A 20,091-nucleotide genomic window follows, 5' to 3' on the forward strand; every position below is an offset into this window, starting at 1 on the left:
ACTCGTCTATGCTGCTCAACATCTATGTAGAGTATGGGTCTGTCACAAATACCTTAACATAGGTACACGTAGGTGCCTGACAGGGATGCTTGCACCTCACTCTTTGTCTTCGAGACCAACAAGCTTCAACGAATCTCTCCACAGTCGTCCCTCGCTCTCCTCATCATATGCCCACGAGGCATGGTATTCACTGTCAAACTGGCCGCATCCCTCAACCTCAGGGATCGCCTCTGTGCAGTTGGTGAGGTATCTACCTCCCTTGTTGGCCCATTCCTTGCCAACGGCAGCCAGCACCGTAGTCGCAGCCCCCTGCTCCGGGGACTTCATCTGTTTCTTCATCTCGGGGTTGCTCAACAAAGCATCAATCTCCGCCTTGGGGAAGTTGACGGAGAGAGGCGTGTCAATAACACCAGGGTGAAGACTCGTCGCGTGCAGACCGCGAGACCCGTAGCGCCGCTCGATCTCGTTGGCCATGTAGATGTTGGCAGTCTTGGACTGGGCGTACGACATCATCGGCTCGTAGCCTCCCTTCTGGAAGTTGTAGTTGTCGGACGCGTTAATGCCCTTGAATCGGTGGCCGGCGGAAGCAACGTTGACGACGCGAGAGGGGAACTCTGGGGTCGATGCCGCCAGGAGAGCCGGCTTCAAGAGCTGGAAGAAGAGAAAGTGGGAGAGGTGGTTGGTGCCGAACTGCATCTCGTGGCCCTCCTTGGTGAATTCGAGAGCTTGGATAGCCGCGATGCCGGCGTTGTTGATGAGGACGTTGACCTTGTCGGTCTTGGAGAGGATGGCCGCAGCGGCAGCACGGACTGAGTCCAAAGATCCTTGGTCCATCTGAACGATCTCCATGCGAGACGGGTCAAGGATGTCAGCGAGGGCAGTCTTCGCCTTGGCTACGTTCCTCGCGGTGAGGAACAGCTTCGCGCCGGTGGCTGCGATGGCACGGACGGTCTCAATGCCGATGCCTGATGAAGTTCCCGTGATGACGAAGACCTTTCCGCCGAGCTTGCCTTCCAGTCCTTCGTCTTTGATGATTTGCAAGGCCGTCGGTCGGGCGTCACCTGCTCCCTGGGGGTCGGCGTGGGCTTCGGCGTAGCGGGACATATTGGAAGCTTTGACTGATTTTTGTGTGGTTAGAACGTTCTTCGACGAGAGTTCCGGACAAATAATGTGATTTTTCTTATTGCTGATGATGATAGTCTGGAATTCAAGGTGAAGGTTTGGCTATGAACTGTCTTTATAGGCGCGCCCAGATAGAGGCATTATTGAGATGAAGTCTCCAAGGCCCCCACACGATACACATCACCAAGTTCCAAACTTCTTTCCCCACAGAGTTGTTCATTCTTGATTAGCAAACCGTCCGAAGTTTCAAGGCTTGGTGAAGTTGAGCATACGGTACCCAGGGCCAGTCTTCTTACATGAATCGCGCAAAGTCCGCCCGTTATCCCCGGGGAATCCACCATTGTCTCCAGTCTTTCCCTTCTCGCCTTGCAGAAACATGCCCTTCGAATCAACGAGCATAACGAAGAACTCGGGTTGACATCGGGCTTCTTCAGATGCCAAGGCGGCAGTGACATTTTCACAGCAACATGGCTGACCTAAACTGCCGCTTAAAGCTTAAAGAGCGGATGCTGTGGGTCCAGGTCGCCGTTCGTGATACACTCCGTTGCGTTGACAGCGTCCGCCCCCCCTTTTTGCCGAAATTACGCACGCATAATCCCTGTATATACATGAAAATTTGCCCAACGCCACGTAGATATTCGTAGTACGGCAATTGACCTATTCTGATGGCTTCAATTGATCTATTTCTATTGAATCTCATTATCTGAGGGCATCGTGATGCCTCCTAAACGCCGCCGCGCGGCTCGGCAGGCGGATGATGACCCTTCTGGGCATCGTCCGTCACCCATCGCCAACGGTACGCGGAAACAACGACGTATACAACAACTGGCACAGGACGCCGCCAGAGATCCTCCTCAACGCTCTGCCTCGCCGTCGATCAGGATCGTTACGCCCGCCGAGAGGGCTCGCCGGGCTGCCGCCGCCGAAGAGGCCGCCGAGGAGGCCGCCGAGGAGGTTATCGTCGCCGAGGCTGGACCCGAGACTAATGATTTGGTGGCGGCTGAGTCTACATCGCGAAGAAAGCGTGTACTTATAGCCCCTCCGTCATCACGAAGAGCTCCAAAAGCGTCCTCTCGCCAAAAAGCAACGACAACGCAGAGGAAGCGAAAGAAGGATCCGCCGCATACGATCCGGCTCCGAAGTACTCTGCCTTCGTCGATGCCACCGTTTCGACCAGACTCGACCCCAGTTAACCCAACCCCTCGTCAAACCACTCGATTTGCGGACGATACGCCTACGGCCCCTCGCCATAGCGCTGATGATACGTTTATGTCGTTCCACGATGTATTTGAAGAGGAGGACGATATGGGTAACGAGGAACCAACTCTGCTACAAATCCAGGTTACCCGTGGCCCAGCGCTCAAGGGTAACGGTTTACCTGTTCTCGATCTAACCATCGAGAGCATCGCGTATAACAGATTCAGTATTGCTCCTGTATTAGATGCGAATAGTAGAGACTGGGAGGCAGACAGCGGCGCCCAACTTGAGGCAGAAGTGGCTCACTCGTATATTGTGAAGAAGGCCAATATCGCTGTTGTCGTTGCTTGGAGGAAGCCCACCAACGCATCTAAACCAACACCAATCTTCACTCGGGTCTATCCGTCTACTGGAGGGGTCACTTGGCCAAGTATTCCATGGGTTGATATTGTCCCCTCTCTTGAACAAGCTGAAGAGAGGGGTGAAGTCCACCTCACCGTCAAGTGGCAATACAGCGCCGTACCAATCTCTGGTGGTATAGTGACTGGCGTACGAACGCCTCGAAAAGGTGGCCGAGCAGGCGTTTCAGCCGGCATGCAAGAGGCGATCGATCGTGAGGCTAACGATCCTGCAAACGTCGAGCGTCGGAAGGAGGGTATGCACAGACAACTTCTCCGTACGCACATCTGCCCAGAGTACCAGAGATGTAAGAATAGTTCGGGCGACGAGAAGTTCAACTGGTGCTATATACTAGGCCAGAAGCACTACAAGATCAAATCTCACCATATAGAGAAGTGGGCGAAGGCTATTATGACTGGACAGGCTGGCGTTGACAATATGGAACCACCTAAAGAACTGCTTGGTGAGATTCTTCACGACCAGTTTATAGAGGATCAGAAACGCCAGGGCAAGAGAAGTAAGAATATCGTGGAGGTTGATGATAACCAGGAGACGACAGTGATGACGGAAGAGAAGGCTGAAAATGCCGCACTTCCATCATCAGGGTCAAGATCTGGCCTAACCAACGCCAACAGCAACGCCATCGTCAATATATACGGCAACGCGGGGGCGCCAGATCGTCATCTTCAATATCCTAACCCATACGTACAGCTGCCGCCGCCGGCGCCGCCGCCGCCGGCATATTGGCCATATGCGAACATCTCACAGTATTCGTTGCCAACTCTTCCGCCATTGAACCTTCCAAGCACTCGTCAACCAAGTATCGCACTCCCGATTCGTTCGTCCTCGCCAGTGGTACCGGATTCGCCTCGAAAAGCTCTAGATCAAGTGGCCAGCTTCATCAAGTGGTTTATATCCGTCCGCGGCAAGCGATATAACGTCGACGAAGGGTTCAGAAAGAAGCTACAGAAACTGCGATCAGTAGACAGTAGCTTGCGGGCAATTCGCAAGTTACCAGATATTTGGTTTACTGAACAGGGTTTTACTCAAGATCTTACCGAAGATGTCAGGAACTCGATCAAATCCTTCATAGACAACAGCGCCTACTACGGAGGGCAGTCTGACGCCCTCTCCGACGTGGTATCTCACTCTGAACTTCATTCAAACCATCGAGAGTCAGAAGGAGATGTTTATACAAGAATATACGCTGGATTGCCAGGAGGGACGGCGGCGGCGCCAGTTGAAAACTCTGCGGCGCTAGTTTCAGGCGAGTTGGGGTCATCCCGACATATCGACGCCCTAGTGCCACGTCAATCCATCGAGCAAGAGATCCGTGGTACGCCAGTTGAAGTTGGTCGACGTGGTGAGTGTATATAGAGCTGTTTACTGTCGAATATGGCTAACTTTGTAGGCGTTTCGGAACTCTTTGGTTTCGTTTCGTCACCACTGCTGTCAGCGTCGCAGATGCTGCCCACGCAGTTACAGATCGAACAAGACGAAATCGAGCAAGGCGATGAGGACAATCAGATTGAAATCTCGAGTGATACGTCGTCAACAGAGACGTATTACTCGGAGGAGGATAACGAAGAAGAGTGATACAGCAAGAGTGGTGTGAAGTTTGACTGTATGCGCGATTTTTTTGCATGACGTGTTCAACCACGGAAAAGTCTACCCATAGCCGTAGATTCAACACTGCCGCTCTATACGTATAAAAGCAATAGAATTACTGTTATTTTGGATCTGCAAACAATACACTTCGGTCCATCCCGATACTGGTTAGGGGCAGTTGAAGTCTCTGACTATGGTTGAAGTCTCTGATCGTGATGACGTGTCATCATCACAAATCATCGTCACAAGCATCAACAACGCGTTTCAGCCGTTATACAGGCAAAATTGATATGTATACGTAGCTACCGACGAAAACAATGGACGACGGTATATTTTTTGTGTTCTGGTGCGCTTGTGGCTAACCTTTTGGCAATCTTGTTGGCTACAATCATGGATTTGATGATTGACCATCATATGACGACACGATTAAGATCTATTGCGCGCGAACGCACGATGAAAATTTGGATTGCTTGCTGATGTTCAATATTGGCAGCAAATCCTCCCTTTTATAGTTCGATATCGTCAAATATATGCTCTGTCCCATCAAAGTTGACGAACGAATGGCGGAAATGGCCCTCGATCTGGGGTAGACGATACCCAATCTCCATAGCGCAGTCACGTAGATATTCCATGAAATCCCGAGTGTCATTCTCATCGTTGTTCCACTTCGAATACGTCTTCCTGATGTATCGCTTTAGATCGCCGAAGTACTCTTCGATGGGGTTGAAGTCTGGTGAATACGGAGGCAGAAACTCGAGATGGACACCTGATACCCGGCATAAACCCTCGATTTCAGGTATACGATGGCAGGAGAGGTTATCCATAACGATGACAGAGTTTGGCTCTGGAAAACGCCCACATTTCGGGATAAGGCACTCCTGTAGCCAACGAAAGAACCCATCGCCGTCAGTCGTACCATAATACGTAGTCAAGTGTAGGATACCGCTCAACGTGAGGGCTGGCAGGATCTGTACGCGAGAGTTCTGAAACCGATCAATCTCTGCAGTTCGAAACGCAGCAAGCCCTTTCGGCGCCCATCCAGTCCTCCGTATCCCAGTATCCTTATTGACGCCGGATTCGTCGACGAATACCAGCTGGTCGGGGCGATATCGTCGTATACGGTACAAGTACTCGTATCGTAGTTCGTCACTTCGCTGAGCAGCAATAATCTTGGACTTCTTGTTCGTCCAGCCAGCTGAGTTTAACTGTCGACTGATTGCAGAACGACTGATCTGGATCTCGAAGGCTTCAAATAGGAAATCTTGCATCTCTTCAAGAGATAGATCGCTGCGGTACTGCAGTAGTTCAAGAAGCTCTGTACGATGCCATATTTCCATCTTTTGTCGACTCTGGCGGCACCTCTTATATCTCTGCACTTCGCCAGTGATATTACGTCGTGATCTATGTCGTCGAATCGTTCGTTCGGTACAGCCAACGATACTTGCCAGCTCGTGGGTCTTTTGGTCTTCGAATGGCAGTATCATCGCGATCGTCGATAGCTGTAGATTCGATATTCTGGGCGCCATTGTATCGTCGTCGTCGCCCGGCGTCTTTCTCGATGTATCTGATATAATAAACCACGGACATGTACTGACCAGCGGCAAACTGTAAGTAACAGGGCACAATCTATACAGCAGTAGACTCTTGCTCAATATCGTGAACAAGCTGAGCTATCAGGAGAGTCATTAATCCTGTTGACTGCCAAAGCATTTGCTCTGAAGAACCGTATCAAGCCCCTTGGTATGCTTATATATTACTCAGAGCCATACAAACCGTATGCTGAGTAGATATATAAAGTCATACAGCAGGTCTCTTCTTCTGTTCCTCAGCAAATGTCATCTTGATCTCTCATGACGAAAATAGACCTTTTGTTGGTCGAATGGTATGGGGATGAGGTGACTAGCTGGGTTGGCAATGCCTCGATGGGTAGATTGACTGCTACGGAAGCATGAAATACACACCTTATGTCTCTATCGTGTAGTTATACGTTTGAATACTACTGGGACTATAGTGATTGACGGCAATTGAGGTGTTGGTGATGACTTTGACGCGTTTTGCGTGCGATGCAGAGAAATGCGCGTCACAGCGTAAAATTGGCTTTTTTTCATGTTTTTGCATAAGCGGGGAAAAAAAAGGGGGGCGGACGCTGTCAACGCAACGGAGTGTAACGTTGCCAAGCTTCCACAGCGGAGTTCTGACAAACCGGCTGACTTGAATTGCCGTTTCGGGCGAGCCGGGCTCCGTCCTGCACTCCGCCCGCCGCGTCACGTTGTCGCTGACAAACCTGGCTGACCGTTTTTCCCCGTTTTGGTTTGGCTGACCCCCATCATATCGCCAGCTTCATCGACATTTTGATGAAATTGAAGGACAAGCTGAGGTTTTGGTTCTACTGAGAGTCTGGCCCGGCTGTTGTCGTCCCCGACGCAGTGATGAGTTCGCTTGATAATCAGCCCACCGCGGGAAGCGCGCAAACCGCGGAAGACAGGAAACAGAGAAAGAGAGTACAGAACCGATTAAACCAAAGAGCACGCAGTAAGTCTGTTTGCATGCTCGATTTGGGTTCTAGAACTCATCCGAGATCACCATGGCGGCGCTGACCGGTAGCTGCAGGGCAACGTCTCAAAACAAGCGCTGCCAATGCTACCCCAAGCCGGCGACCATTCCGAGTTGATCGCTGGCGATTGGGGGATGATGCACAGCCATATCAGGCGATAAAGGCCTCATTAGAAGAACTGGGAACCCCTCCGAGTCAGCCTACTGACTTGGGTATTTCCTCGCGGGAGCAATCATCAGACATTGAGGTCATAACCCTTGACGAGACTGACCGTGACGCTTTCTCGCTGAGGCTTGACTCGTCCCAAGCCTTCGCTACAACACTCTACGCGGATCTCTTGCTCCATCTTATTGAGCACAATGTTTTCCGAGCTTTCGTATCTAACGCAAATCTTCTCGATGTGACAACGGCAATAGCATCTCCTCGGAATCTTCCCAAAGATGGATGGCTCGCCCCGCCGGTAATCTACCAAGGCGACATGCGTTGCACGATCACGTCAACCATACACCAAATCAATCCCAACATGCCCAAGTCTCTCCACCCAACTCCGGTTCAGGCAACAGACACTCACAGCTTTTGGATCAATGTGATCCCATTTGCACGATTGCGGGATAATCTAATTCGCTGGGAGGCCTGTTTCGATCACAACGAATTCCTTCGGGATCTCCTGGGGTCAGTGATTCGCGCAGCTGCGGCTAAGCGCCGTGAGAACGGCGGTCGTTTATCATCATCAAGTTGTCCTTTGGTCGAAGAGGAAGCTGCAGATGATCCATCAGCGGGAAGGAACGGATTCGTTGTCTGGGGCGAGGCGCATGATAAGCGGAACTGGGAGGCAACCCCTGGCTTTCTCAAGAAATGGGCATGGGCCGTCGAGGGTTGTGACGAGATAGTTGAGATCAGTAACAACTGGAGGATTATAAGAGGTGAAGAGCCAATTGCACTGTCATCAGGGCCCGCATGCACCTCATAGAATTTGCTCATTGTAGACTGAAGGCGTTTGGGTTACCCGTGCTGCTTGAACTGCAAGCACTGAATGATGAAGACGTTAGATTCACATATTTACCGACCATACCCATCTTTTCATCTCAGATGAGTTGGACGAAGCTTTTCAAAGCTCATTCCATTGTCACGAGGTTGGGCACGTCTTGAGGCCGCTGCATATAAATGGCGAGGTAACAAATATAAGCTCGACTCAACTCGACCTTACAACGGAAAGAAGTTGACAGCTCCACCTTGTAATGGGGTTCTCACTATGAGAGATGCAGATACAACTGGTCAGCCCTATCTTGGCAGGTACAAAGACTTCCCAGAGGTCTCTGCCAGCTGGAAAGAATGGTCGGCATCCCACGTGGGTACACTCACCATCGCGGTGACAGACCACACCGAAACATATAGCGACAAGGCCCGGGCCGAGGTTTATAGACCAGTGTCACTTCAATTTTCGTAATTTTCCGATTCGCATAGCTTATCCGCTTGAGCTCCTCCCCAACGGATACCGCTGATCTTATCCGGTCATGGGCTTGATGCGGGCGGTTGGGGGAGCTGTGAGCTTGTGACAGGGGTTGGGTGGAAAGCAGCTTCAACACCAAGCTGGCCTTGTAGGATCATGGGACTTGGCGTTCCAATCGATCTCCTGCGCACAGTCTTTGGGAAACGATTTAAGAAAAAAGGCCTGCAATCTGTGTGATGTGAAGATCTAGGTGTTTGCTTCAGTCGTTCGGAATTACGAGCGACACCGCTGGATTTGTCGTCTTGGCGTTGGGTCGCACCCCGCTTGTCAATTGGTGCTGCACTCCGCTATTGATGCCCGCTTGGATACAACTGAGGCTTTTGAGGTTAGCTGGGCTTGGCAACCCAGCAAGGTGGGATCTGAGTCTTTTTCCTGAACTCCTTTTTCTGTTCAGCTTGATACCTACTTGGAGAAGACTATCTCAGTCCGGAATGTCAATTTCAAGCAGTGGTTGGTGAATCGCAAAGAAGAGAAACATCTCCGATTGCTCACTCGGCATTTTTCCCCAGACCCCGCACCCCGCACTCAAAATCCGTTCTGCATCCTGCATCCTGCGTCTTCCCCTTTCCACCCACATTGCGTCATGTGACATCGGCCAAACCCCTGTTCTAGACCGTTGAGAAAGCGGATATGCACACACGTAATAGCTCCGGAAGGTGAGCGGACAACTGCCGCTCGGCCCATCGGGTTCAGTCGTCGACTGGCCATGTTCCCTGCTCCGGTCTTCTTTCTTCCCTTCTAACTTTTCTTCCGCAGTTTGCCGCCTGGAGGCGCACCTTGTTGACTGCCGTATGACTCTCACGGGGAATAATCGAGGGCTAGGATGGCCTGGGAGAGAAACCTCTATGGCCACCTATGGGGGTATATGAAGAGAGCGCGAATCGCCAGGGGGCAGGCATCTCCCTCTTCACGCTGCCACAACCCATTACACCAAAATGCCGAAGCAATACTACATGCTCCGGTCTTCGTCCGGATGCTTGGTCGAGAGATCGACAGTCAAGCGAGATGCCCGTCCTCTACCCCTCAGGCCCCGGTCGTGATGGCTGGGAAGGCTCGGCATTGCGGGCTCACGGAGCTCGTCATCTTGGCAGCCGTTTATAAAAGCTCCCAGGTCGGATCGATCTGGCCAAGACTTCCGGCCCCGAGAGGTTACGTTCCCAGCCCAGCCAAGAACTCGTCAACAACATGGCTTCTTCTAGACTTGCTTCCGGCCTTGCCCTGCTCAACGGTCTTGGCCTTCTCGCGGGTGTTCGTGCGCAGTCGAACAGAACCTTGCCAGAGGCTGCTCAGATCATCGATCAAAAGAGCTTCAACGTCCTGGAGGAGGTGCTTCCTCCTTCTGAGGCTAATGCCACTACCGTGAGTCTCAATGCGCGATGTTCATCAGTCCGAGACTAACATAATATTAGACGTTCCTCTGGCCTGGTGTCACCCAGGAGTCTCTCAAGGCGAAGCCATTCCACGTCTACGATGAGGAATTCTACGACATTATCGGCAATAACCCCTCGCTGACTCTGATTGCCACTTCTGAAGTTGACCCCATCTTCCATGAAGCTGTGACATGGTGGGTTTAGAGCTCGATTTCTGCCAGTACAAACCCGAGACTGATGAGTGCAGGTATCCTCCCACGGAAGAGGTATTCTTCGTCCAGAACGCCGGCTCTCCCGATGCTGGAACTGGCCTGAACAAGTCCTCCATTGTTCAGAAGATCTCCCTTGCGGATGCCGAGGCTTTGAGAAACGGCACTCTCGGCACGGAGGAGGTTACAGTTCACGTTGTTCCTTCCAACCCCCAGGTCATCAACCCGAACGGTAACTCTTTCACATCGATTCATCACAGCCTCGCGCGTCGGAGACTAATGCAACCTAGGCGGAACCAACTACAATGGCAACATCATCTTTGCCGGCGAGGGACAGGGAGACCGCATCCCCTCTGCTTTGTACCTCATGAACCCCCTTGAGCCGTACAACACGACCTGTATGTGACCAACTTCATGCACCTGATCAGCCTGAGTGACAGCCTTAACTGACCCTCGTTTCTGCTAGTGCTCGTCAACAACTTCTTTGGCAGACAGTTCAACTCTCTGAACGACGTGGCCGTCAACCCCAAGAACAAGGACATCTACTTCACCGACACCCTGTACGGTTACTACCAGTACTTCCGCCCTGAGCCTGGCATGCGGAACCAGGTTTACCGCCTGAATCCTACCACTGGTGCTCTTACCGTTGTTGCAGATGACTTCGTCCTACCCAATGGTGAGCTTTCCCAACTAGTGACACCATTTCTTGATTGCATATGATTTCTGACTGCTTGTGTATAGGTCTCACCTTTTCTCCTGAGGGTGACTACGCCTACGTCACGGACACTGGTATCAGCCGCGCTCTCTTCGGCATGAACCTGACTCAGCCCGCATCCATGTAAGTCATCATGATTCCCGCGGCCTGCCTCATCATCGACTCACGCCCACATCACAGTTACCGATTCGATGTCAAGGAAGACGGCACCTTCGAGAACCAAAAGACCTTTGCCTACGTCCATGCTCGTGTCCCCGATGGTAAGTCTCCTTCGATCTGGCGCCACAGCCGTCAACAAGTCAGCGCATGAACCCCGCAACTAACGAAAAACCCACAGGCATCCACACGGATTCCAAGGGCAACGTCTACGCCGGATGCAATGACGGCGTGCACGTCTGGAATCCTTCCGGAAAGCTTCTTGGAAAGATCTATACCGGAATCGTCGCTGCGAACTTCCAGTTCGCCGGCGATGGTCGCATGATTATCATGGGCAAGACGAATCTTTTCTACGCTACACTTGCGGCCTCGGGTGCCCCACTATATTTCTAGATGGTCTGACTTTGATTAACACAATTTCACTGGTTCAGAGTTTTGAAGATTGAAGGCTGAGATATTGAACACGCGTGGCAGAATCAAGGAAAACCAAATGACAGTAGATTGTTGGGAACCAGGGATGAGTAGAGTTAGAGAAGAAATACAATCAGCAAACGATTGTATGGCTTTTGTCCTCTACCAGAGGTTTAATTAGGTTGCTCCTAATGTGCTCGGTTGACACAGGCGTCCTTGCAGCTGTTAAGAAAGCTTGACGGTAGATATTGAAAAGAGTTGTCTCAGCGATTCAAACTTTTAATAGTCAAGGTGTTGAAGGTGCTATTTGAGGAGGCAGACTACTGCCATTCGTCCCCATCCCGCCGTACTTGCTGCCGCATTGCCAAGAAACCTGTAGTCTACTTGAGGTATGCAGCAATGTGTGATGCTCTTACTATCTCCTACTTCTTCTTGGCAGCTTCAAGCAGCTCTTCGCCAGTGTATTGCTTGTATCGAATATGCTTGACTTCTTTGAAACGTGAAATTGCCAGAATGGTTGCGGGGTCGAAAAGCCCATGATATGTCGGTACAATCTCCTTCGAATTGTCTGCATACGATACTGCGATTGCTTGTGTCAAAGAGCCTCGAGCATTTGGTTGTTGTAGCAGGTCGCATACACGCTGGAGATGGGCGTCGAATTCCTCCTTGGTCATCAGGGCCGGGTTGATAATGTAGACGTCCTCGATGATTCGGTCACCGCGTCTGAATTTCTGAAGTTTGCCGAACGTTCTTAGTTGTAACCAGGCATGTTCAAATGTGTCGAGCCTCCGTTTCGGCGACACATATGCCTGAGAGCTTTGGCACATGGGCGTTATTTTGGGTGGGCCTATTATGGCGTGAAAGTCGAAGTCAAGGAGCTCGCGGTAAGCGTACTCCGAAATCGACACGCCGACAGAGAGGGTAACGAAGGTATAGGACTCATGCAAAGCTTCAAATCGCCGAGGCATCAAAGGAAGCAGGAAATATGTTATCCAAGCTAACTGACGAAAGATCCAACCAAGTGTCCGTACATCAGCTGGTATCATCATTGTTTCTGAACGTTTGAGTTGTTGAGGTAAATGCTGGAACAAATTTATTTGAATGTATAACTTGATGCATTAAGAGAAGTGGATGAAATGGTCAAAGAGCCTCCAAAGTAATGCGTGTCTCTTTTTTCTAAATTTGTTGTTTTTGATTATCTCCGATCCGTACCTGGACAATCTGGCTCACACCTTTGCAATTGACGCGGGGGTCATTTTCGTGGACGGCCAAACATTCATCTCTTTCTTGCCAACTGTCTATTCGAGGTTGAAAGAAGAAGCCAGCAGGGTATGTATGTGGACCCTGGCAACGGGCAGCTAACAGCGAAGTGTCCCGTCCCAGGAAAATTGAGAAATTGGAATACGTAAGCAAGTAAACTAGAGTCTTCTATAGATCCAGGGAAAAGCCGTATCTCGAAGTGATGTCCAGCGTGTATCTCACAAGGTATGCTTGATAGCAGCAAGAACGTACTTGTGGTAAAATAGCTTCCATGGACAGTAGGGTAGTGAGGACCTTGGGGCCTGACAAACTTATAAGATCATTTCAATCTTCAGAAGCTTAACAGTTACTGAAATCGATTTCCACCGTCAATTAAGGCCGCTCCGCTAGCCTCTTACCTTTGGACCTCTTCCCACAACATATCATCACCGCACAATGGTAAATCCTTTGTCTACTATGACCACCGCCGAGCTGATCTGCCGCATCGGTGACTCGGAATGGTTGTGGCCACGCGTCTTGTGGCCACGCATCACTTCCTTATGGGGGTTTCTCAACATCCTTTTCGCGCGGAATATCATCTCACTCGCACGCACCAGCATCTCACATTTCCCTTCACAACCCATTCTCGCTCTCCTGCGATGGATAGTAGCCATGTCACACATCCCGGAGCTTTTATGGATCAAACTCAACAACAAAGACTGCATATCAAGGTCCTCGTATGGCATCTGTCTTGTGGAGCTTCTTTTACTGGGCATTTTACTCATCTTTGGCCTACGTTTTGCCATTTCTACCACAAGGTTGCCTACCTTCCAACGCACTCCCGAGGCTTACGCTTTCATCTATTTTATCGGCATTGGCTGTCCTGGCCTGTGGTTGGCCATACTGTGGTGGTCTTGTCTAGGTACCTGAACTAGACAGCCCACGCGTATGAGAAATCTAGGAATTCATTACCGAGTAAGAAACACAACTTATCACCTTTTTACGACCTATTCACGCTAACCCTCGGACTCCTTGACTATTCAGTCTGATCTGGGGTGCAGGAAGATTTCTTACGCTCAATCTCACGAGTTCCTCAAAAGATTCAACACAAAATGACATAAAAGTGTGTACGGGTCAATAATTCCAGGCACATGGCACATGGGTATCTCTGGAACAGAGCCGTTCAAGTTCCCTGGTGTAAGTAGGCTTGGTCACTCCCAGAAAGCAATTTTTCACGATTTCACCTCCGTGGGCGTGCCTCTCGATCTCGAAACTTTAGAGGCGTCGTGCCATAGGAGTACATACAGTCTGAATATGGCTGCTATCCTGCGCTGTCGTATGCCTGTCTTTAGCCGACCGTTGGGAATTGGCATCAAATCCAATTCAGCGGCTTTTTTCAATTCGGGCTTTGAAACACTATTCCTAGCCAGCTACAAACTCCAGGCGGCAATGAAATTTGCGCTATGAACCCAATAATGCCTGTAAAGGCCGGATTCCCTTATATTTGGCCAATTCAACCAAAAGTCATTTGTGGAAGCATTACAACGTGATCATGAATATGAATTGTGGTAAACCTAGGAAATCCACGTTTTGGTGAGGTCCGTCACCGACATTAGCTTTCTCGCTCGCGGATCCGAAATGCGCCTGGAGAGCCATTTGTAAATCCATTTCGAGAATAACCAGAACCAGTATGATGTCGAAAGAAAGCGGAATCACGACAGAGATCTAAAGAGTCGAGCAAATTCACATTCTGACGCCTGCTTTCGGCACTGAAGGTACCGTAATGCGACGATGCCCCAGCTCACACCATCCAACTCCAAATGGCGGCGAGAAGTGGCACCGACTTCGCTGGAAAGATGATCATTCGATTGAAATTGAAGTGGAAGTTTGGAAGTGCATCGATGAACCGGAGTTTGCAGTGCTGCCTTTCTAATGATTGGCGACTTACTCATTTTCAGCTCGGCTCTGTTGGCTGGCAGTGGCCCGTTGGTGGCTGGCGCTCCCGACAAGCTGTGCGCCACCAAATGATCGTCGCGACCGCGGGGTTCCCCAAGCTTGAACAAGGCCTTCCCTGCACTTCGGAGTGGGACACGTCAACATCGCTGTCCAATCAGAGAACGCCGCGTTGGATGACGTAGGCAGCCATTTGCGCATTCATTTCCAGCGAGAGTCGCGTCCAAGCGATTGCAGGAACAACTTCGAACTTTAAACCGACGACGACCTCGTTCCTACAACACCCCTCGAGCCTGACGGCCGATACAAAAATGCCAGAATCACAGCAATCGGCGTGGTCATCACGCGTCGATGTCGTTCTTCGCCCTGTCGAGCGACCGGTCAGCTACCTAACGCGCGCCGGCATCGCCGCGTCGTACCCTCTGCGCGGTATCTGGTACTTCCTGCGAAACAAGGAGTTCTACCCGCTCTTCCTCAGCCGATTACTACCGCTTTCCATCATATCCTTCCTGGTATACTTCATACTCTTCACGTTTGCCTTCCTGCCGCAATTCGCGTTCTTGGCCATCTTCCACGGCTGGGGCGCATGGGTCAACGCGGTAGTGCTCGTCCTAGGAGAGGGAGTGGTGATTATCCAGGGTCTGTTTGAGGGCTTCTTTGTCGACGAATGCCGAGTCGACGTCTTCGATGTGAGTCTTCCACTCAAGCCAAAGTGGGCAGTTCCAAGCAAAACTAACGATGCGTGCTAGGCCACCCTCATCAAGGAGTCCCATACCGATCTTGTAGCCCCGCACCGAATTCTCTTCCCCGACGCCCCGACCGCAGTCAAGATGCTTGGCAAGCCAACGACCTCTGCCATCTACACGCCCTGGAGCATGGTGCAGATCATCGAACTGATCATGTTCCTCCCCCTCAACTTCATCCCGGTGGTTGGCACGCCGGCGTTCATCATCATCACGGGCACGAGACTGGGCAAGCTTGCCCACTACAGATGGTTCCAGCTGCGGGGCCTGAGCAAGAAGGAGTCGAAGAGGGAGATACAGTCGAGGACGTGGGAGTACGTGTGGTTCGGCACGGTGGCCATGCTTCTTGAGCTTGTGCCGGTGCTGTCCTTTTTCTTCCTGCTCACAACGTCGGCGGGCGCGGCACTCTGGGCGGCGAGAATGGAGGACGAGAAGAGGAGGGAGGCTGTGGAGAGCTTGGTTGGAGAGCCGTTGCCGCCGCCGCCTCCCTACGAGGATGACCCGGTCTAGACCGGAGAAGTACATTTCTTATTTTGATTAACAGCAAGCAAGCAATCAATTGACTTCCATTCAGCCTCTGCCACAGCCCTCCTGCAGCCATTCTGTGCTCAACCCACCTCATCGGCGGCGTCATCGCCAGTTACTCACCGAACCCTGGAACACCGGACTCCTGCTTCCTCCCTCCTTCCTCCACGACGTGACTTGCCCTGCCCAAAAGCGTTTCTCTCTCCTTCTATCTCTCTTCCTGCCTTGGCGCCTCATTTGTCCTTTCTTCCTACCAAGGCCAGATTCCAGCCTGTTCCATGGCTGATAAGGAAGTGGGGAGCAGCTCTTGCCTGGGAAGGCACCGGACTTGTCTCCTTCCCAGACTTGACTTGGGTACAGTGCATGTGCCTCGCCGCGGCTGCCACCCCGACCAACCTGTTCCCCTTTGCGCACCTCTTTCCTGCCCGCTTCTCTTGCGATACGGTGAGTCCATGGGACTGGTGAGGCGAGGACCTTCCCACGGAAGTCGTGCCTCCCTCAACAACTGTTCAACTTGCGGAAGGCAACGATCTCTCTCGCCCCACTGGTTTCGAAACCAGGCCACCTGACTGACCGAACGATTCCAGGCGGTTCTGCTCACAGTCACATGAAGCAACAGGTACTTGCCAACCTTTCCCGGAGAGCAGTTGCAATCCTCAATGGGCAGTCGCATGGTCAGACCGACGAGGACTTCGTGTGCCTCTGGAGGACGCCATATTGTGCCGCATTTGATCATGACCGATGGCTACGACATATCTGCTATGGACGAAGTGTTCCATACCCAAATATGCTCGTCTCCATCGGCTCTTCGGCCTACAGTGATTATGTGCTCTGGCTTTCGTTGGTGTTTGACATGATCCATGCCCAACCTTCTTCTCTCCTTCTGTGATCTGGTGCTTGCCCGGCTCACGTCCTTCGTATGAGGTGCCCCGCCGTGCCTTCCATCTAGAGTGTGAGGCTGGCAACTGCAGTGCGCTCCTCCCGTGACCCGAAAGCTTCCTTCCCAGAACTTTCAAACTGTGAGATCGAGGAAGGAGGTCCCTCCTGCCTCTGCCTCTGCCTCTGCCTCTGCTCCTCGATCACTCCCCGTCTCCCATCTATTTAAACCCCCTCTCTCCCCCATCATCCTCCGACTTCTTCTCTTCTTCATCCCATCCTTCATTTCTGGCGCCCGCCCTCGTTTGTCTCTGTCTTTTCTGTCGTCTTCGTCCTTTGTCTTCGTCCTTTGGCGTCCTTCTTCGTCCTTCGTCGTCCTTTAGCGTCCTTCAGCGTCTTCGTCGACATGCGAGCCCGAGTCATCGGCGGCCTCGCGGCCTTGGGCGTTGCCCTGGCCTCAACCTGCCCTACCCTCACGCAGACCGTCTACATCCCCGTCATTGCCCAGCCCACTTCTCTCCCTCCTACCACCATCACCATTGACGCCTACACCCCTCCTGCTGGCGGCTCTCAGTACACAGGCCCCAAGCCCTGGGAGTCTGGCCCCGTCATCACGTCCACTGTCTACATCGCTCCCACTCCCGACTCCTCAATCGCCAGCATCCCCGGCAACGTCGATGGCAATCCTCCTGCTACCACCCTCCCTGGCGGCCAAGTTACCCCCGGCGCTCCAGGAGGCAATGGTCAAGGAACCACAGTCTACACGTTCCCTGCTGGACAGACTCCTCCTTCTTTCCCCTGGAACCCTACGGACCCTGGCACCAACTCTGATGGCGTCGTTGTCTTCGGCACCACTCTGTACAACACCAGACCTGGATTGGGAGGCACTCCAACAGTCGACGCTCTCGTCACCTGCTTCACCGTCACCTTTCCCTCTGCGACGGACTCTGGCAATACCCCTGGGGCTCCAGTTGGCGGTGGCTCTGTTAGCACCGTTGTCGTTCCCACAATGGTCCCGGGCCCTGATGGCAGTCTCTCCTACTCTCTTCAGACGCTTCTTTCTTCATTCCCCCCGGGCGTTGGCAATGGTGTTCCACCTGCTACCGTCGTTACCACCACCTACACTATGCCGGCAGGTGCTCAGGACCCCACGGCAGGCACTCCTGTTATCGCCACTCTCACTCTCACATTCCCTCAACCTCCTGCGACTGGTGTCTCACAGCCTCCGGCATCTCCTGGCGCGCCTGGTACTTCCCCATCTGGCCCTGCTACCATCACTGTCATTCAGCCTCCTGGTGTTCCTGGTTCTGCCCCGTCTGACCCTGCCACCGTCACTGTCATTCAGCCTCCTGGCGCCCCTGGTTCTTCTCCATCTGGCCCTGCCACGATCACTGTCATCCAGCCGAACCCCTCGTCTCCTGGCATTTCCGGACCAGCTGTTCCTGTCGGCCCTTCCACCATCACCGTCATTCAGCCCAGCGCCTCTTCTCCAGCTGGCTCAATTGTCACCGTCTTCATGACCTCTGACACTCCTCCTGCCGGAGGTGTTCCGGGCGGCCCTGGTTCGATCTTGAGTCAGACTGTCTCTCCGAGCGACTCCATTCCTGGTGGCTATGGCGACTTGTCTCCTTCAGCTGGCCTTCCTTCTGCGATCACAGTCACCCTTCCAGCTGGCTCCGGCTCCGGCTCTGGCTCAGACTCTGCTTCTCAGGGTCCTGGCAATGCATCGCCTGTCACTGTCACCGTCCCGGCTGGGTCTGGCTCAGATGCTGGCTCCGGCTCTCAGGATCCCGCTGGCGCAGCACCTGTGACGGTCACTGTCCCTGCTGGCTCTGCTCCTAGCAGCATTCTTGGGGGATACAGCGACCCAGCGCAAGTAACTGCTTCTCCTGGTCCTCTCGGCTCTCCCTCTGTGGTCACATTGTGGCCCACTGCCCAGACCGATGCGGCCGCAACTGCTGCTCCAACTGACGCTGCCACTGCCGTTGGCTCTGATCAGCCTGGCGCAGCGAGCACCAGCTCTTGCACGTCGACCCTCGCACCGCAACCCGCGCCGACTTTGGTCAGCTCCGCAGAACCCAGCTCCGCAGAACCCAGCTCCACAGAGACCAGCTCTTCTCTGCTGACAAGCACACTGGTCAACGTCATTTCGGAAGCCACAACCACCTACTCTTTCCCATTCGAGTCCCTGGTCACTTCCATTTCGGTCATCACTGTGAGCCCGGCAGACCCAGGCAACGCCGCGGGTGGCAGCCCTCCCAGCGCCAGCGCCAGTACGAGTGCCAGTGCCAGCGCCAGCGCCAGCGCCAGCGTCATTGTGAGTGCCGGTGGCAACGTCCAGAGCTCGCTGGTACTCAGCACCCTGGTTCAGGTAATTACGACCACGCCAACCGCAACGGCAGGAGCCCTCGAGCGTCGCGCCTTCCTGAACGCAACTGCCCCCATTTCGGCCGCGACCCCCATGTGCACGGGTACCACTGAGGTTGGGACGCTGTCCTTGGACGTAAGTTTCGTCCTTGTCTCCATCGTCGTCCGGCGTCGTCCGGCGTCGTCTCTGCCGCCATTGTCGTCCGGCGTCCTTGGCCATTGCTGACAAGACTTGCAGTTTGATGACCTCTCGGTTGGCCCCGTCTACAACCCCTACCACCGCTTCTGGTTCACGAAGGGGTTCCTCGTCGGTCCTCCCCCCTCGGACCCGTACCTGCCCTCCTCTGGCGGCCGCCTTGTGGAGTTCGTGCCTCCCATGCTCTCCAACTCCAACACATCTGGGTTCTCTGGCGACACCGCTCAGATTGGCATGGGCAAGACGGCATCATCTCCGTGCTTCCAATTCGACTTCTACGGCATCAATCTCGGCTGCGACTCTCGCATCGCCGGCCAGCTCTGCGAGTTCACGTTCACGGGCTACCAGTGGAACGCTACACAGAGCAACGAGACGGAGTTCGCCAGCCAGACTGCCTGGGTGCCTTCTTGCCCTGCGATGAAGGAGTGCCCTCTCACCGTTTTCAAGGCCACTGGCTTCTCTGGTCTGAGCTCCATCACAGTCACACTTCGCGTGGATGGCCAGCCTCGCACCTGGTGGGCCGACGACCTCCTTGTCGGCTGGAGCAAGAACGACTGCGAGTCCGCTGCCTGTCGCCAGCAGACTGGAGTAGACGCTGTCACCATCGACAATGGCCCGGTCTGGTACTGGACGTCGCTGGGCATGAGGCTTTTGAAGCCGTCTCGGGTCACCAAGCACCTTTGATCTCGCGGGAGGGTGATTGGTACGACTGTGCAGTGATGATTTGAAGGATTTCTTGGGAGACTCGCGGAAGTCGGAACATGAGAAAGGAGGAAATGGGCCACTTGCACCTACCTGATGTATGTTACTAGCATGTCAAATGAATTGTTTTGGAGGTCCATTGCTTCTGTTGTCTCTCTCCTTCGTCGTCCTTCGTCGTCCTTCGTCGTCCTTCGTCGTCCTTCTTCGTCCTCTTCTTCGTCGTCCTGCTTCGTATTCCT

The 20,091-nt window shown here is 52.9% G+C and overlaps 6 protein-coding genes across 6 annotated transcripts; 4 read left to right on the top strand and 2 right to left on the bottom strand.

The window, feature by feature from the left end:
* Positions 1-96: 96 nt before the first annotated feature.
* On the bottom strand, positions 97-1,104 carry Wwox-0 (WW domain-containing oxidoreductase; the record flags this gene model as incomplete). The annotated part of the gene is made up of 1 exon (XM_036641189.1): positions 97-1,104. The coding sequence occupies one exon, from the start codon at positions 1,102-1,104 to the stop codon at positions 97-99; it is 1,008 nt and encodes a 335-aa protein (XP_036493902.1).
* A 3,728-nt stretch (positions 1,105-4,832) lies between these two features.
* Positions 4,833-5,663, bottom strand: CGCS363_v009341 (uncharacterized protein; the record flags this gene model as incomplete). Its single annotated transcript, XM_036641190.1, has 1 exon — positions 4,833-5,663. The coding sequence occupies one exon, from the start codon at positions 5,661-5,663 to the stop codon at positions 4,833-4,835; it is 831 nt and encodes a 276-aa protein (XP_036493903.1).
* Positions 5,664-6,755: 1,092 nt separating this feature from the next.
* Positions 6,756-7,850, top strand: CGCS363_v009342 (uncharacterized protein; the record flags this gene model as incomplete). Its single annotated transcript, XM_036641191.1, has 2 exons — positions 6,756-6,858; positions 6,937-7,850. The coding sequence occupies 2 exons, from the start codon at positions 6,756-6,758 to the stop codon at positions 7,848-7,850; spliced, it is 1,017 nt and encodes a 338-aa protein (XP_036493901.1).
* Positions 7,851-9,575: 1,725 nt separating this feature from the next.
* gnl-0 (Gluconolactonase) lies at positions 9,576-11,233 on the top strand (the record flags this gene model as incomplete). Its single annotated transcript, XM_036641192.1, has 8 exons — positions 9,576-9,749; positions 9,800-9,954; positions 10,008-10,201; positions 10,260-10,367; positions 10,436-10,645; positions 10,711-10,807; positions 10,865-10,944; positions 11,022-11,233. 8 exons carry the CDS (start codon positions 9,576-9,578, stop codon positions 11,231-11,233), a joined length of 1,230 nt encoding a protein of 409 aa, XP_036493851.1.
* A 3,521-nt stretch (positions 11,234-14,754) lies between these two features.
* On the top strand, positions 14,755-15,696 carry CGCS363_v009344 (uncharacterized protein; the record flags this gene model as incomplete). Its single annotated transcript, XM_036641193.1, has 2 exons — positions 14,755-15,132; positions 15,193-15,696. 2 exons carry the CDS (start codon positions 14,755-14,757, stop codon positions 15,694-15,696), a joined length of 882 nt encoding a protein of 293 aa, XP_036493899.1.
* A 1,297-nt stretch (positions 15,697-16,993) lies between these two features.
* On the top strand, positions 16,994-19,834 carry CGCS363_v009345 (uncharacterized protein; the record flags this gene model as incomplete). The annotated part of the gene is made up of 2 exons (XM_036641194.1): positions 16,994-19,090; positions 19,193-19,834. The coding sequence occupies 2 exons, from the start codon at positions 16,994-16,996 to the stop codon at positions 19,832-19,834; spliced, it is 2,739 nt and encodes a 912-aa protein (XP_036493900.1).
* Between the last annotated feature and the right edge of the window lie 257 nt (positions 19,835-20,091).

This window comes from Colletotrichum siamense, assembly GCF_013390195.1.
Source record: "Colletotrichum siamense strain Cg363 chromosome Unknown KSG_Cg363_contig06, whole genome shotgun sequence".
Taxonomy (NCBI): Eukaryota; Fungi; Ascomycota; class Sordariomycetes; order Glomerellales; family Glomerellaceae; genus Colletotrichum; species Colletotrichum siamense.